We start from the raw sequence: 17,735 nt of genomic DNA on the forward strand, positions 1-17,735 counted from the left end.
AAGCTTTGATTTAGACTCTAAGAGTTTGGGAAAACTAGTCATTGGAGAGCTTGAGTCTCATGGGCCTTTACACAAAACATTTTCATAAAGGTGATCAATTACTTAAACTCAACTGTGATGAACCCTGTCTCTTGTCCAAAATGGCAGTAAATTATCTGTGTTTTTGTAAAACTAGAGCTCTATTAAATTGTCACAGAGAACGTACATATTTTATTAATCTCTGTGTGAGCACTTAGCACATACCTGGTGCTCCAAAGTGTTTGTTATTTTGAAATGGATTAAATTTAATTGACCTATCTGTGTGGTGGTTTGGCCAATAAAGAAGCCAATACTAAAAATAGAAGAAGCAATTTTGAGACAAAATCTCTCGCAATGAAAAAGCTCTTTCCCCTCACAGTGAAAAGTCAGTATGGATTTCTGCTCCAGGACTCTTCTCACTGCCACTGAAAAGCTACTGCCTCTAATGGGACATATGCCACATTCATTTTCAGTTTTTTTTTATATCAGAATTAATTCCAGGCCACCAGTTGTAGCTTCAAACCAAAGCATTTGTGACAACAACTCAAAAATGAATTAAAAAAATACCTTCCCAAATAACAACGTGCTCTTTTTATAAAAGGCAATTTTTGTGAACAGATTTCCCACACTGATAGATTAATGATTAAGTACTTTTATCATATAGATAATTTATACCCATAGTAGAATAAGAAGTAATCCGGAGTTTCATAAAGGTAACAATATCTGACTGGGAGGTAGGCCAAGACTATTTGCTATATCACAACTTATACTGACAATGGTAACATTATCATCTGGAATCTGCCGGTGAAAGCGAAGCACAGATCATGCTATAGCAGCTCCTTGAACCTAACAATCACTGGCCAGTACCCACCCAGTTCTGCTGCCCACTACCACCTGTGCTCCTTGGGCTAGTCACTCAACTTTTCTGACCTCTTTTCTCATCTGGGAAATCAGAGAAGCTAATACATGCCCTGTAGGATATTTGTGAGAATGAAACCTAATGATGTGCGTGGTGTGGAGGGCTTTCACACCAATTTATTGCTTTCTTTCTCTCCCCTTCCTGAGAGAGGATCCTGAATAAGATAGCATATAAAATGAGAGAGACTTGGTTGGCATAACCCATAAAAAGAGACCATCAAGATGAGCAAACACTTGGATTGTTGGTCTTGTTGATGCTTTTCTTTGAAGGTTCTGAAAGATCTAAAACTGCCTTCTTCTACACACAGGAGGGAGGAGGGAGAGAGGGAAGCAAAGGAGAAAGTACCAGCAGAGAAGTGACAACAGTTTCATCATGGGTAGACTCTGTGAACTAGTAGGACACTAGATAGGAAAAATAATAAGTATGTACTGAGCACTAATTACATTCTATGCTCTCAAAGAACACTTTGCCTAGAAGACATAAACATGAACAAATTATAAAACATACTCAAGACACTAGAGGTGAAGGAGCAGAGAGTGATTCACCATTAACGTGTATGGAAGAAGGTATCCACGAGAAGCTGAGGAAATATTGCTAGACCGGGACACAAACACCAGGCAAGGCTGCCAGAGCATGGGGCTGGTGAGGCAGGTGCAGCAGGAGGCCCATGACACTGAGGTGCGCAGACTCTCAGCCCTCCTGGGTCTCCACACCTGGCTCAGGCCCTCCCCCAGGCCTTGCCCCACTGCTGATCTCATTCCTCTCCACTGCCATTTACTCACCTCTAGAGAGCCCTGGAACCTGCACCTCCTCACTCCTTACACGGTTAGTGCCGGCAGAGCAGGGCCTCTGACATTTGAATACTTTCCTATTTTTCCAAACTTAGCACAGTATAGGTCCTCAATAGATGCTTAATGAGTAAATCAGAACTGCTCTGATAGTCCCCCTTCTATGGGCCTTGTGGTGCCTCCAGCCCAGATCCCCCTTCACTCCCTTCTTCCCTTGTGGACTCACTCTCATACTTGTACTGCAGACCTCAGCTCTCAGCTCCCTGCAGGGCGCCTAACCCCATTGCCCTGCTACAGGCAGATACCCCATTAGACATATCATGGCTAGTGTGCTCCTTCGTATCACTTATCGCAGTTGCAATTTAACATTTATGTGGACAATTGTTTGATAAAGGCACACCTCTCTTCATTCCACAGGTGGAATTAGATTATGTCAAAATGGAAAGATGGCATGTTTTTAAGTCTATGATTTTCTTCTAGTGAGGCAATGTCAGTGTATCCCAAGAAAATATCTAGTAATTCTACGGAACACTGTATATTTATTCAGGCTTAATGAACATTTTAAAGTATGTTACTCCAACTTACAATACGTATATATGCTTATTATTTCTCACAACCTTCTCACATGTGTAGCCTATAGTAATGCCCTCTTTTTGTGTTATAGAAAAGACAACTAATTACTGTGAATAACTTCCATTAGATTGTGGGTCACAGCATACACCTCATTAAACTGTCCTGTAATGGAGTGTGTGCTGACCAAGTTTCAGATATATGTTTCAAATTTATCTTGACAAACAGAGAAATATTCAATATCAATCAGTATGAAATATGTTAGGGATGTGTACCAAATATCCATCCATACATGCACTTGTAATGTCCTAAATCAATTAAAATTAAAATATATTATTGTTTTCAGTGATTAAACAATTATGCTAGATAGATTTGTTTTTTGGAGTTAGTGACAAATGTCACTGAAAGTTATGATAAATTAATAGTTAATGTACGTTGCATATAACTATTCTATAACCAAGACTATAAGCAGACCTCCTACTCTATCCAAACCCTATTTTGAATTTTCTTATAAAACTTGAATTCAGTTACATTGTGAGTGACACCATGTCACCATACGCTTTTGAGCATGTTGTTTTGATCTCACTGTACCACATTCATTATGTTGTATTTTCCATAGATAATCACTTCTTAACAAAATTTAAAATTTGAGGGCTAGAAAAGCAATGCCACATTATATCAGAAGGGGCCACTTAGAAATATTTTATTTATATTCTTACAGAAATTTTGAATTGTTTATATGAAGAGAAATGATAAAAATAAGACTTACCACCATTATGTATCGAGGTCTGTACTGAATGGTCCCAAACAAACCCAATATGACAACTATTATGTGTAGAAAATTTCCAAGAATAGGCGCCCACTGGAAACCAAGGAAGTCAAAGATCTGCCTCTCTAATGCTGAGACCTATAACAAAAAAAGAAAGTTCGTTAGCATTGAATCCAAGCATCATCATACTATTTTAATCTTTATCTCATGGCTGGAGGAGTCTGCATATTCAACTTCAATCACACTTTTTGTAACTGTTATTATTAGAATTTTCATTCTTATTTCATGTGCTGTTTTATGCACCTTCTCTCAGAAAATATACTAAGATAGTTTTGAGCATTATAACTTCAAGTATAATTAGATTTTAATTAGAGATACACCTCTTAAATCATTTTCTGCAGTAGAAAATCCAGACAGATTTTTTATGTTTTAAGTTTATCATTTTTATTTTTATATTAAAAATTATGTTTAATTATTAGGGGTACATAATAGGTATATATATTTATGGGCTACATGTGATGTCTTAATATAGGCATACATATGTAATAATCACAGCAGGGTAATTAGAGTATCCATCACCTCAAACATTCCTCTTTTCTTTTTGTGAAGAACATTCCAATTCCACTCTTTTAATTGTTTTAAAGTATGTGATAAATTATTGTTGACTGTAGTCACCTCATTGTGCTATCAAATACTGGATCTTATACATTCTATCCACCTCTATTTTTGCACTTATTAACCATTCTCATTTTATCTTTTCCTTGCTCCCCTTCCCAGCCTCTGGTAGCCATCATTCTACTCTCTATCTCCATGAGTTCAATTGTTTTAAATTTTTGCTCCCACAAATAAGTGAGAACATGTGAAGTTTGTCTTTCTGTGATTGGCTTATTTCATATCATTATTTTTAATAAAACGACTGGCTTAGTATAACATAATTGGATCAAAAATAAAGAACTCCAGGCTTGTGACACTAGAACTAGTATCATTTTGGAAAAAAACAAAACAAAACAAAACAAAAAAACTCCTACCTATCCCCGCTTTCTTGTGTGAAATATACATTAGCCAAATCTGTTCTCTTTCTTTTCCTTTCCTTAGACTGCCAATGCTGATAATGACTAACCACCTGTTCAAAACGAAGCTTACTCATTTACTTACTCTGGGCTCAAGACTCTGATCTAAAACTAGAGTTAACCCCTTTGAATCACATTTTATTGAGATCATATACCTACAAGAAAATTTGTCTTGGATTAGATAGCATCCTTTTAGAATACCAAATAGAAATTATGAGGTCATCACAATTTTAGGCATGCTACAGTTTATTATATTTGTATTACATACATCTACATTTTAAAACAATTATAAAATGTGTCAATATATACACAACCATTTATGATGAAACAGATGCATTTCTTATGGTCCAGCGAATACCAGAAATGCCATTATTATGTTCTAAAAGTATTTCTTGTATTCTACATTGAAAAATTTTACAATTATCACTTGCTGTATTTGGACACAAATCATTATACATTTCAGGCATTTTTCTAGTTTTGTATTGATAAAATAGTAATTCTAATAAAATGATCCAGTGATTAGCCATACTGATGGCACTGGAAACTGCAGCTTTGAAATGAAAATGGCACCCTAGGTATTTTTCTAGTTATGTGGCAGGTATATGCTTGAATAGCTTTAATTTCCTTGGACATAAAGAAATGTCCTCTATCCAGTAAGCTGAATTTACCTTGGTTAAGATTTGCCTTCAGCAAGCGGTGGAGGAAAAGAGAAGAGAGCGAATGCCTAAAGAAAACCACAAAAGATCCACATTCATTTCACGGGTATTTCCTAATCATGGAGTGATACGATTCAGGATACATTCAGGATTCATCTCTTGAATCCATAAATGTTCAGAAATGGCTAAAATGCAAAATATCAGAGCCAGGTAAGAAGCAACACAGTGTTTTCAACCTCCTGCTTGTCTCTGCTTGTGACTCTAATTAGTCTCTAGGAACCTTTCTCTAAAAATTAGTTCCTGGGAACCTTTCTATGCAACATTTTATTTATTGGCCTATCAGTGATACAAATATGTATTTTTTAAATGTCCAAACATAACTAAAATACTAAAAAAAAAAGGAAACCCTGAAGAGCAGCTGCAGGCCATTCATTCTGAAAAAAAAAAACAAAAAACAAAAAACAAACAAACAAAAAAACAAAAACGCTATTTTAAAGCAGTTGTGCATGACAAAAACCTTTAAGGTGAACTTTCAAAGAGAAAAACTCATTTTCTTTTCTGTCAGTAGATGCGTGGATAACATATCCATCACGTGGATAATAACGTGATATTAAAGAAAACACAGGTAATGAAAGAGAAGCCAAATTAATGCCACTTATGAGAAAATATGCATTTTATATTCAAGGCACTCTATTTATTAATATTTATTCTCTGAGAACTTAAAAAAATGAACAGAGGTGGTAAGAAATAAGAGCACAAATAAAAAGACATGAAAAACAGAGAAGGGGGCATATCGAGAATACGGAGAAGGGCAGCTATAACAACTACACAAACTGTGAAAACTAGATTTGAGTATTATAAATTTGAAAAGCTAACTAACAACAACAAAGACTTCAAAAATAAACAAAATACCATTGTATCTTTTACCTAATTATTCTACCTAACTTCCATTTTAGTTATTTAGCCATTTTGTTTACTGGCTAATATTTTCTCTCTAAATGTCATAATCTCTAGAGACACCACTTTTTGCCCTTGACTGTAATATTTATAATAATGACCCAGAGACCCCAAATAAGATGAAATTACATCCAAGTTGCTTTGTTAAGTCAGAAAATGGATGACTGTTCTTTAGAAATATCTCTGTTAAAATGGTTCTAATCTGTGGTGTTGGGGAGATGCTGGCCTTGGTTGTGGAGGGCAGGAGGCATCTCTTCCCCATTCTATGGTCAGTGACCTCAGGTTGGGAACTTGATGTCTGCCATGATGGGAATATTTGCAAAATGGAAATCAGAAAATGCTGAAAATTAGAATTTGTTTATATGTATGTTTCGAGAACCTACGTTAAACTTTTACCTGCACACCACTGAATATGGCACCTAGAAAACAGCGGTTGTGATTCAGAAGAGCAGTGGAAGGAAGTCACTAAATTGTAATGTAGCATAAATAGAAAGCGATCAGTCCAGATGAGGGCAGAAGGGTGAAGGACTGAAAGAGGATCTCTGCAGAGATGCCCAAGCAAAGAGAATGAATGAGATCTTTACAGAACTTGAGTTTTTAAAAAAAGTAGAGAAATAAAGAAAATATAAAGGCAGTAGGATGCTCCAGAGAAGGTGAAATCAACAGACCTAAAGAAAAATGCATCTTTTGCTCATTTTTTGATCAGATTATTAGATTTTTTAATAGAGATGTTTGAGTTCCTTATATATTCTGAATTATTAACCCCTCGTCAGATGGGTAGTTTGCAATTTTTTTCTCCCATTCTGTGGGTTGTCCCTCCACTTTGTTGATTGTTCCCTATGCTGTGCAGAAGCTTTTTAACTCGATGTGATCCCATTTGTCAATTTTTGGTTTGGTTGCCTGTGCTTGTGGGGTATTCCTAAAGAAGTCTTTGCCCAGTCCAATGTCTGGAGAGTTTCCCCAGTGTTTTCTTCTAGTAGTTTTATAGTTTGAGGTCTTAGATTTAGGCCTTAAATCTATTTTGATTTAATTTTTGTATATGGCAAGAGATATGAGTCCAGTTTCATTCTTCTGCATATGGATACTCAGTTTTCCCAAACCCATTTATTGAAAAGATTGTCCTTTCCCCAATTTGTGGTTTTAGCATCTTTGTCAAAAATTAATTCACTTTAGATATATGAATTTATTTCTGGGTTCTCTATGCTGTTCCATTAATATATGTGTCTGTTTTTATGCCAGTGCCGTGCTGTTTCAGTTACTATAGATCTGTAGTACAATTTGAAGTCAGGTAATGTGATTCCTCCAATTTTGTCATTTTTGTTAAGGACAGCTTTGGATATTCTGGGTCTTTTGTGACTACATATAAATTTTAAGGTCGCTTTTTCTATTTCTGTGAAGCATGTCATTGGTGTTTTGGTAGACAGCACCTCAAATCTGTAGATTGCCTTGGGTAGTGTGGACATTTTAACAATATTGATTATTTCAATCCATAAACATGGAATACCTTTCCATTTTTTGGTGTCTTCTTAAAATTTCTTTCATGGAGTCGTGGGGCAGGTACGCGCGCTCGCAGTTTTCTCGCGGAGGTCGGTGGTGGCGGGAGCGGGCTCCGGAGAGCCTGAGAGCGCGGTGGGGCGGGGCGGGAGAAAGTGGCCGCCCGGAGGACGTTGGCGTTTACGTGTGGAAGAGCGGAAGAGTTTTGCTTTTCGTGCGCGCCTTCGAAAACTGCCTGCTGGTGTCTGAGGGGTCCACCCGAAACCTCCCCTCCTCCGCCGGCAGCCCCGCGCTGAGCTCGCCGGCCCAAGCCAGCGTGGGTGAGGTGGGAAGTGCGCCCGACCCGCGCCCGGAGCCGCGCCCCCGAGTGCCCATGGCTACGCGGGTGCTGAGCATGAGCGCCCGCCTAGGACCCGTGCCCCAGCCGCCGGCGCCGCAGGACGAGCCAGTGGTCGCGCAGCTCAAGCCGGTGCTGGGCGCCGCGAATCCGGCCCGCGACGCGGTGCTCTTCCCCGGCGAGGAGCTGAAGCACGCGCACCACCGCCTGCGCAGGCCCCGCCCGCGCCCGCGCAGGCCCCAGCCGCCCGCCGCCCGCCCGCGGCTGCCTCCAGAGGAGCTGGTCCAGACAAGATGTGAAATGGAGAAGTATCTGACACCTCAGCTTCCTCCAGTTCCTACAATTCCAGAGCATAAAAAGTATAGACGAGACAGTGCCTCAGTCGTAGACCAGTTCTTCACTGACACTGAAGGGTTACCTTACAGTATCAACATGAACGTCTTCCTCCCTGACATCACTCACCTGAGAACTGGCCTCTACAAATCCCAGAGACCGTGCGTAACACACATCAAGACAGAACCTGTTGCCATTTTCAGCCACCAGAGTGAAACGACTGCCCCTCCTCCGGCCCCGACCCAGGCCCTCCCTGAGTTCACCAGTATATTCAGCTCACACCAGACCGCAGCTCCAGAGGTGAACAATATTTTCATCAAACAAGACCTTCCTACACCAGATCTTCATCTTTCTGTCAGTCCCCAGCAGGGCCACCTGTACCAGCTACTGAATACACCGGATCTAGATATGCCCAGTTCTACAAACCAGACAGCAGCAATGGACACTCTAAATGTTTCTATGTCAGCTGCCATGGCAGGCCTTAACACACACACCTCTGCTGTTCCGCAGACTGCAGTGAAACAATTCCAGGGCATGCCCCCTTGCACATACACAATGCCAGGTCAGTTTCTTCCACAACAGGCCACTTACTTTCCCCCGTCACCACCAAGCTCAGAGCCTGGAAGTCCAGATACACAAGCAGAGATGCTCCAGAATTTAACCCCACCTCCATCCTATGCTGCTACAATTGCTTCTAAACTGGCAATTCACAATCCAAATTTACCCACCACCCTGCCAGTTAACTCACAAAACATCCAACCTGTCAGATACAACAGAAGGAGTAACCCCGATTTGGAGAAACGACGCATCCACTACTGCGATTACCCTGGTTGCACAAAAGTTTATACCAAGTCTTCTCATTTAAAAGCTCACCTGAGGACTCACACTGGTGAAAAGCCATACAAGTGTACCTGGGAAGGCTGCGACTGGAGGTTCGCGCGATCGGATGAGCTGACCCGCCACTACCGGAAGCACACAGGCGCCAAGCCCTTCCAGTGCGGGGTGTGCAACCGCAGCTTTTCGCGCTCTGACCACCTGGCCCTGCATATGAAGAGGCACCAGAACTGAGCACTGCCCGTGTGACCCGTCCCAGGTCCCCTGGGCTCCCTCTCAAACGACAGACCTAACTGTTCCTATATAAAAACAAAAAACAAAAACAAAACCACAACTAAAACTGGAAATGTATATTTTGTATATTTGAGAAAACAGGGAATACATTGTATTAATACCAAAGTGGTCATTTTAAGAATCTGGACTGCTTGCTGTAATGTATATGGCTTTACTCAAGCAGATCTCATCTCATGACAGGCAGCCACATCTCAACATGGGTAAGGGGTGGGGGTGGAGGGGAGTGTGTGCAGCGTTTTTACCTAGGCACCATCATTTAATGTGACAGTGTTCAGTAAACAAATCAGTTGGCAGGCACCAGAAGAATGGATTGTATGTCAAGATTTTACTTGGCATTGAGTAGTTTTTTTCAATAGTAGGTAATTCCTTAGAGACACAGTGTACCTGGCAATTCACAAATAGCCATTGAACAAATGTGTGGGTTTTTAAAATATATATACATATATGAGTTGCCTATATTTGCTATTCAAAATTTTGTAAATATGCAAATCAGCTTTATAGGTTTATTACAAGTTTTTTTAGGATTCTTTTGGGGAAAAGTCATAATTCTTTTGAAAATAATCATGAATACACTTACAGTTAGGATTTGTGGTAAGGTACCTCTCAACATTACCAAAATCATTTCTTTAGAGGGAAGGAATAATCATTCAAATGAACTTTAAAAAAGCAAATTTCATGCACTGATTAAAATAGGATTATTTTAAATACAAAAGGCATTTTATATGAATTATAAACTGAAGAGCTTAAAGATAGTTACAAAATACAAAAGTTCAACCTCTTATAATAAGCTAAACGCAATGTCATTTTTAAAAAGAAGGACTTAGGATGTCGTTTTCACATATGACAATGTTGCATTTATGATGCAGTTTCATGTACCGAAATGTTGAATTGATGCAGTTTTCATATATCGAGATGTTCGCTCGTGCAGTACTGTTGGTTAAATGACAATTTATGTGGATTTTGCATGTAATATACAGTGAGACACAGTAATTTTATCTAAATTACAGTGCAGTTTAGTTAATCTATTAATACTGACTCAGTGTCTGCCTTTAAATATAAATGATATGTTGAAAACTTAAGGAAGCAAGTGCTACATATATGCAATATAAAATAGTAATGTGATGCTGATGCTGTTAACCAAAGGGCAGAATAAATAAGCAAAATGCCAAAAGGGGTCTTAATTGAAATGAAAATTTAATTTTGTTTTTAAAATATTGTTTATCTTTATTTATTTTGTGGTAATATAGTAAGTTTTTTTAGAAGACAATTTTCATAACTTGATAAATTATAGTTTTGTTAGAAAAGTTGCTCTTAAAAGATGTAAATAGATGACAAACGATGTAAATAATTTTGTAAGAGGCTTCAAAATGTTTATACGTGGAAACACACCTACATGAAAAGCATAAATCGGTTGCTGTTTTGCTTCTTTTTCCCTCTTATTTTTGTATTGTGGTCATTTCCTATGCAAATAATGGAGCAAACAGCTGTATAGTTGTAGAATTTTTTGAGAGAATGAGATGTTTATATATTAACGACAATTTTTTTTGGAAAATAAAAAGTGCCAAAAAAAATTTCTTTCATCAATGTTTTATAGTTTTTATTGCAGAGATCTTTCATGTTTTTGGTTAATTCCTAGGCATTTAATTTTATTTGTAGCTATTATAAATGGGATTACTTTCTGGGTTTCTTTTTTATATTGTTTACTGTTGGCATACAGAAATGCTACTGATTTTTGTATGTTGATTTTGTATCCTGCAACTTTACTAAATTTGTTTTTCAGTTCTTATATTTTTGGTGGAGTCTTTAGGTTTTCCCAAATATAAAATCATATCATCTGCAAACAAGGCTAATTTGACTTCTTCCTTCTCAATTTGGTGCCCTTTATTTCATTCTCTTATCTGATTGCTCTAGTTAGTACTTCTGGTACTATGCTGAATAACAGTAATGAAAGTGGGCATCCTTGCTGAGTTCCAGATTTTAGAGGAAACATTCTCAGTTTCTCCCTATTCAGTATGATACTAGCTGTGGGTCTGTTGTATATGGCTTTTATTTGTTGAGGTAATTCCTTCTATACCCAGTTTTTTTAAAGGTTTTTATCATGAAGGGATGTTGAATTTTATCAAATGCCTTTTCAGCATTAATTAAAATGATCATATGGTTTTTGAGTTACTTCTCAAAAGAAGACATGTAAATGGCCAATGGGTATATAAAAAGGTGGTCAACATTACTGATCAACAGAGAAATGCAAACCAAAGCTACAATAAACTATTATCTCACCCCAGTTAAAATGGCTTATATCCAAAAAACAGGCAATAGCAAATGCTGACAAGGGTGTAGAGAAAAGGGAAACCCTGTACACCGTTGGTGGAAATGTAAATCATTACAATCACTATGGAGAATGGTTTGAATTTACTTCTGGGTTCTCTATGCTGTTTTATTAATCTATGTGTCTGTTTTTATGCCAGTGTCATGCTGTTTCAGTTACTATAGCTCTGTAGTAAAATTTGAAGTCAAGTAATGTGATTCCTCCAATTTTGTTATTTTTGTTAAAATAAACTAAATAAAATAAACTCAAAAAACTAAAAATAGAGCTACCATATGATCCAGCAATCTCACTTATAAGTTTATACCCAAAAGAAAGGAAATCAGTATATCAAAGTGATATCTGTACTCCCATGTTTATTGCAGCACTATTCACGAAAGGCAAGATTTGGAAGCAACCTCTGTCCATTAACAGATGAAAGGATAAAGAAAATGTGGCACATATACACAATGGAGTACTACTTAACCATAAAAAGAATAAGATCCTGTCATTTGTATCCTGTCATTTGCCAGAGCATGGACAGAACTAGAGGCCATTATGTTAAGTGAAATAAGCCAGGCACAGAAAGACAAACTTCACATGTTCTCACTTACTTACGGAGCTAAACATAAAAACAATTGAACTCATGGAGACAGAGAGCGGAATGATAGTTACCAGAGGCTGAGAAGGGTAGTGGGGGTTGGAGGAAGTGGAGAGGTTAATTAGTACAACAAAAATAGAAAGTATGAACAAGGTCTAGCATTTGATAATACAACAGAGTGACTATAAATAATAATTTAATTGTACATTTAAAAATAACTAAAAAAGTATAATTAGATTGTTTGTAACACCAAGAATGAATGGTTGAGATGACGGATACCCCATTTGTCTTCATGTGATTATCACACACTGCAAGCCTTTATCATAAAATCGCATGTACCCCATAAGTCTATACACCTACTATGTACCCACAAAATTAAAAATTAAAAGCTTAAAAAGAAAGAACAAAATAAAACAAAACTTGAAAATCTCAGATACTTAAAAAAAGAACAATAGAATCATTTCTAAAAGAAAGCTAAAGTAGGTAAGAATCTGTACACTATAAAGAATACGATGAAAATAAATATTTTTCATTAAAAAGTTACAAAGTAAAGGCAATCCGGATCTTAATAAAAAGGAAGAAAAGAAGGCAGGAAAGAAAGAAGGAGGAGAGGAGGGAAGTAAGAAGGAAAAGAAACCAAATCATATACATAACAAAAGCACGGTTCAAAAATACCAAAAAATTAAAATGGGGCATGATTTTCATGCAAATTGAAGAAACCATTGAAATAGCCTTGTTGAGTGGCACAGCACAGGAAACATTGTAGCTGCAATTGAGGAATGAAACCCTAGCTCATGCTAGGTGCTGCATGAAAAATATTTCACAGTCATTATAACTGTTGTATTAGATTATACTTTTAAGAATCAAATTGTAAGAAACTTGAAAGTCTTCAGTATGGTTATTGAACAAAATATTAGTGTTATTTGACCATATGAAGTATATCTAAGAGAGGTTGGGATAGGCTGAATGTTAGATGTCTATATTTTGTATGTCATGGCAAGGAGGAAGGGGCATGTTTTAAAATTCTTCCTGCAGAGTCAGGTGTTTTCTTACGAGGCTCCAAGGTGAAAATAACATTTCCTGCAAGTCTGTGAATCATTAGCCATGCCCCACATTAACTATTATACTCCCAGTAACACAAGAAATGTCCCTGCTTGCTTATGTCATCCTCAAGCAATGTATATAGAGAAAAATGGGAGGGCCTTTAAAATACAATGTTTCTTATTGACACATTGATATGGTTTGACTCTGTGTCCATACCCAAATCTCATCTTGTAGCTCCCATAATTCCCACATTGTCAGAGGAACCCAGTGGGAGATGATTGAATCATGGGGACAGGTCTTTCCTGTGCTTTTCTCATGATAGTGAATAAGTCTCATGAGATCTAATGGTTTTAAAAAGGGGAGGTTCCCTACACAAGCTCTCTTCTCTTGTCTGCCACCAAATGAAATGTGCCATTCACATCCTGCCATGATTGTGAGGCCTCCCCAGCCATGTGGAACTATAAATCCAATAAACCTCTTTCCTTTGTAAATTGCCCAGTCTCATGTATGTCTTTATCAGCAGTGTGGAAACAGACTAATACAGTAAATTAGTACCAGTAGAGTGAGGTGTTGCTGAAAATATACCCAAACATGTGGAAGCGACTTTGAAACTAGGTAACAGGCAGAGGTTGGAATAGTTTGGAGGGCTCAAAAGAACACAGAAAGATGTGGGAAAGTTTGGAATTTCCTAGAGACTTATAGAATGGCTTTGAAAAAAATACTGATAGTGATTTGAACAACAAGGTCCAGGCTAAAGTGGTCTCAGAAGGAGATGTGGAACTTGTTGGGAACTGGAGCAAAGGTTACTCTTGTTATGTTTAAGCAAAGAAACTGGCAGCATTTTGTCGCTCTGAACTTGAGAGAAATGATTTAGGGTATCTGATGGAAGAAATTTCTAGGCAGCAAAGCATTCAAGAAGTGACTTGGGTGCTGTTAAAGGCATTCAGTTATAAAAGGGAAACAGAGCATAGAAGTTTGGAAAATTTGCAGCCTGACAAGGCAATAGAAAAGAAAATCCCATTTTCTGAGTTGAAATTCAAGCCAGCTACAGAAATTTGCATAAGTAATGAGGATCCCAATGTTATTCCCCAAGACAATGGGGAAAATGTCTCCAGGGCATGTCAGAGGTCTTCATGGCAGCCCCTCCATTCACAGGCCTGGAGGCCTAAGAGGAAAATGTGGTTTTGTGGGCTGACCCAGGGTTCCTATGCTGTGTGCAGCCTAGGGATTTGTTGCCCTATGTCCCAGATATTCCAGCTATGGTGAAAGGAGCCAACATGGAGCTCAGGACAAGGCTTTAGAGGGTGCAAGCCCCAAGCCTTGACAGCTTCCATGTGGTGTTGAGCCTGCGGGTAAACAGAAGTCTAAGAATTGGAGTTTGGGAACCTCTGTCTGGATTTCAGAAGATTTATGGAAATGCCTGGATGCCCAACAGATTGTTGCAGTGGCGGGACCCTCATGGAGATCCTCTGCTAGGGCAGTGTGGAAGGGAAATGTGGAGTTGGAGCTCCCATGCAGAGTCCTCACTGGGGTACTGCCTAGCGGAGTTGTGAGAAGAGGGTCACCATCCTCCAGACCCCAGAATGGTAGATCCACTGACAGCTTGCACTGTGTGCCTGGAAAAGCTGCAGACACTCAACATTAGCCCATGAAAGCAGCTGAAAGGGAGGCTGTACCCTGCAAAGCCACAGAGGTGGAGCTGTCCAAGACCATGGCAACCAACCTCATGACTGGCCATCATGGTGAAACCCCTTGTCTACTCAAAATACAAAAATTAGCCAGGCACAGTGGCTCATGCCTGTAGTCCCAGCTACCTGGGAGGCTGAGGCAAGAGAATCACTTAAACCTGGGAGGCAGAGGTTGCAGTGAGTTGAGATTGCAACACTGCACTCCAGCCTGGGCAGTAGAGTGAGACTGTCTGGAAAAAAAAAAAAAAAAAGCCTACTTCGATAACCCAAGACTTATTTGAAATGGCCTAGGAAATACCAATTTAGCTAATAAGAATGATATTTAGAGCTTTTAAATCACACTTTAAGGAAAGAGTTGATTCTTCATGTTTATGAAAATTTTTTTAATTTTAGTATTATTATTATACTTTAAGTTTTAGAGTACATGTGAACAATGTGCATGAATTCCTAGGCTAGAGACTATACACAAGAGAGTAGAGTCATACAATACACTTTAATTTATTTTGTGAAACTATAGTTTGATCAAATGCTTTCTTATGATTCTGCCAATATGTGTGACCCTGTTTTAATCTTTTACATTGTGTCTACCTTTAGTGAACAGTGGAAAAATCCAAGTGGAATGAGAGTAGAAGGCAGCTCACCCTATTGGAAAGGCATGATTGGTTTTAAGATGTGATGAGATTTGGAGGGACCAGAGGTGAAATGATATGGTTTGGCTCTGTGTCCTCATCCAAATCTCATCTTGTAGCTCCCATAATTCCCATATGTTATGGGAGGGACCTGGTGGGAGATGACTGAATCACAGGGGTGAGTCTCTCCTGTGCTGTTCTCATAATAGTGAATAAGTCTCACAATATCTGATAGTTTTAAAAATGGGAGTTTCCCTCCCCAAGCTGTCTTCTCTTGTCTGCCACCATGTGAGATGTGCCTTTCACCTTCAGCCATGATTGTGAGGCCTCCTAACCATGTGGAACTGTAAGTCCAATAAACCTCTTTCCTTTGTAAATTGCCCTGTCTCAAGTATGTCTTTGTCAGCAGTGTGAAAATGGATTAATACACCCATATATGATGATTAATGCTTCATGTGGCATTCTTCATAATTGCTCATAAAAATTATTCTTAATTGTAAAAACTAATTTACACATAAAACTAAAGAGCTATGAAAACTTCAGGTGACCAAATATATTCCTTGGTATTTGAACAAACTGGTCTACAGGATAAGCATCTGCCCAAACAAGAGCTAAGAAAGAAGGCTCATTCTTGTGGAGTGAGTACCCCTGGAGACTCAACTTCACAATAAAGAAAGTGAACTGCCTTTTACTCTCATTCCACTTGGATTTTTTCCCCTGTTCACTAAAGGTAGACACAATGAAGAAGATTAAAACAGGGTCACACATATCGGCAGAATCATAAGAAAGCATTTGATCAAACCACAGTTTCACAAAATAAAGTGTATTGTATGACTGCTTCTACTCTGTTGTGTGTAGTCTCTAGCCTAGGAATTCATGTAATAAATATTTCATAAACATGAAGAATCAATTCTTTCCTTAAAGTGAGATTTAAAAGCTCTAAATATCATTCTTATTAGCTAAATTGGTATTTCCTAGGCCATTTCAAGTAAGTCTTGGGTTATTGAAGTAGGCTTTTTTCTATTTTTTTTTTCAGACAGTCTCACTCTACTGCCCAGGCTGGAGTGCAGTGTTGCAGTCTCGACTCACTGCAACCTCTGCCTCCCAGGTTTAAGTGATTCTCCTGCCTCAGCCTCCCAAGTAGCTGGGGCTACAGGCATGAGCCACCTTGCCTGGCAATTTTTGTATTTTGAGTAGACAAGGGGTTTCACCACGATGATCAGTCTGTTCTCAAAGTCCTGGCCTCAAATGATCTGCCCACCTCAGCCTTCCAAAGTGCTGGGATTACAAGCATGGGCCACTGTGCCCAGCTGGAAGTAGTCTTCTTTATGTCTGGAAGTTCACATATGCCTCAACTCCACTAACACATTCTTTGCTCTAAAATCTCCTATCTATTCAACTCCCAAGGGACTTTTCATGCTTGAGGTTGATGAAGTTCAACTTCTATGTACATCAGCATGGGTTAGGCCAAGTACAATCTTATATTTTAAACTGTAATTTCAGAGTATTATTTTCAGGGCTCTGAAAAAAAGCTCAATGGCATTTGTATCATGACCCTACTTCATCATGTCATACCACAAAAAGTCCTAATAACCTAGAGACTTGCCACTATGCTAGACAGGGCTACTCTGGAGAAGTTTCCATGTGTCTACAGGCATGTGAATAAGCCTTAGGATGAACATGGACTTTGAGATGAACCCAGGAATTGTATATTTGTAATGCTTGTGATGCAGTTCAACCAACAAAGACAGCTATAGTCTAATATATCACTTCCTTTTCCTATTACTTGGTTTTTAGTACCATCCCTGGTGGCCTGAATGATCATTGGTGCTTATGTAGCTAGGCGAGGTGGAATTGCACATGCTCAGAGGAAGAGTACTTTCCCTAATGTCAAGTGTGATTGTCTAGGTTGTTCCTTGAACTAGCTCTTCTAGGTGAAAGAATTGTCTCCAGAACATTTGAAAAGGCTACTTGAATTCTATTTATATATGTTTTAGTCCATATATCTCAAGAAGTGAAATGGGGATTTTCTATCCTTAAAATTCAATCATAAAGATGTAAACTACTTTGCCAGGTAAACAATATGGGATCTCAGAAAACAGCTACATGTTGTGCGGCAAGTCTATTTTATTTTAACAGATAAGGAACTGTGGATGACATCTTAAGGAAAGTTTTCTATTAAAAGAGTAATGAATATTACATTGCAAATAGACAGATTTATGGAATCTGATGAGCTGAAGAAGTGCATTTGAAGGACATCTATGTATCACAAATGCACTCAGGAAAGTCTTTTGTTTTTCTTGTGCACTGACTCAGCATATCAACTGGCAGAGTGAAAATTATTTCTCAAAATTTTCAATATGTGAGAAAAAGGCCAATACATTAAAGAAATGTTCTAAAACCTACAAAATAGTAATACTATGGATATGACA

At 38.4% G+C, this 17,735-nt stretch overlaps 2 protein-coding genes across 5 annotated transcripts in view; one reads left to right on the top strand and one right to left on the bottom strand.

Moving 5' to 3' along the window:
* NKAIN3 (sodium/potassium transporting ATPase interacting 3) overlaps positions 1-17,735 on the bottom strand; it is a 686,257-nt gene that overhangs the window by 367,963 nt on the left and 300,559 nt on the right. For all 3 annotated transcript variants that reach the window (XR_004026194.1, XM_030795130.1, XM_030795129.1), the window contains exon 2: positions 3,065-3,202. Coding sequence is in view for 2 of the 3 variants with exons in the window: in XM_030795130.1 (XP_030650990.1) it covers positions 3,065-3,202 (138 nt within the window). In the remaining variant the exon portion in view is untranslated. The remainder of the gene's footprint in view (positions 1-3,064; positions 3,203-17,735) is intronic.
* On the top strand, positions 7,615-9,073 carry LOC100582613 (Krueppel-like factor 5). 2 transcript variants are annotated; one of them, XM_012496036.2, is made up of 2 exons: positions 7,615-7,743; positions 7,822-9,073. In XM_012496036.2, exons 1-2 carry the CDS (start codon positions 7,615-7,617, stop codon positions 8,977-8,979), a joined length of 1,287 nt encoding a protein of 428 aa, XP_012351490.2. In that variant the 3' UTR covers positions 8,980-9,073. The 2 variants fall into 2 exon arrangements, with proteins under 2 accessions (XP_012351490.2, XP_012351489.2); XM_012496035.2 differs by having other exon boundaries at positions 7,615-9,073.

The sequence above is a fragment of the Nomascus leucogenys genome, chromosome 16 (genome assembly GCF_006542625.1).
Source record: "Nomascus leucogenys isolate Asia chromosome 16, Asia_NLE_v1, whole genome shotgun sequence".
In the NCBI taxonomy this organism is placed as follows: Eukaryota; Metazoa; Chordata; class Mammalia; order Primates; family Hylobatidae; genus Nomascus; species Nomascus leucogenys.

What these genes read in the sequence shown, in the direction of transcription:
- LOC100582613 (XM_012496035.2), top strand. Translation starts at nt 7,615, where the DNA reads ATGGCTACGCGGGTGCTGAGCATGAGCGCCCGCCTAGGACCCGTGCCC.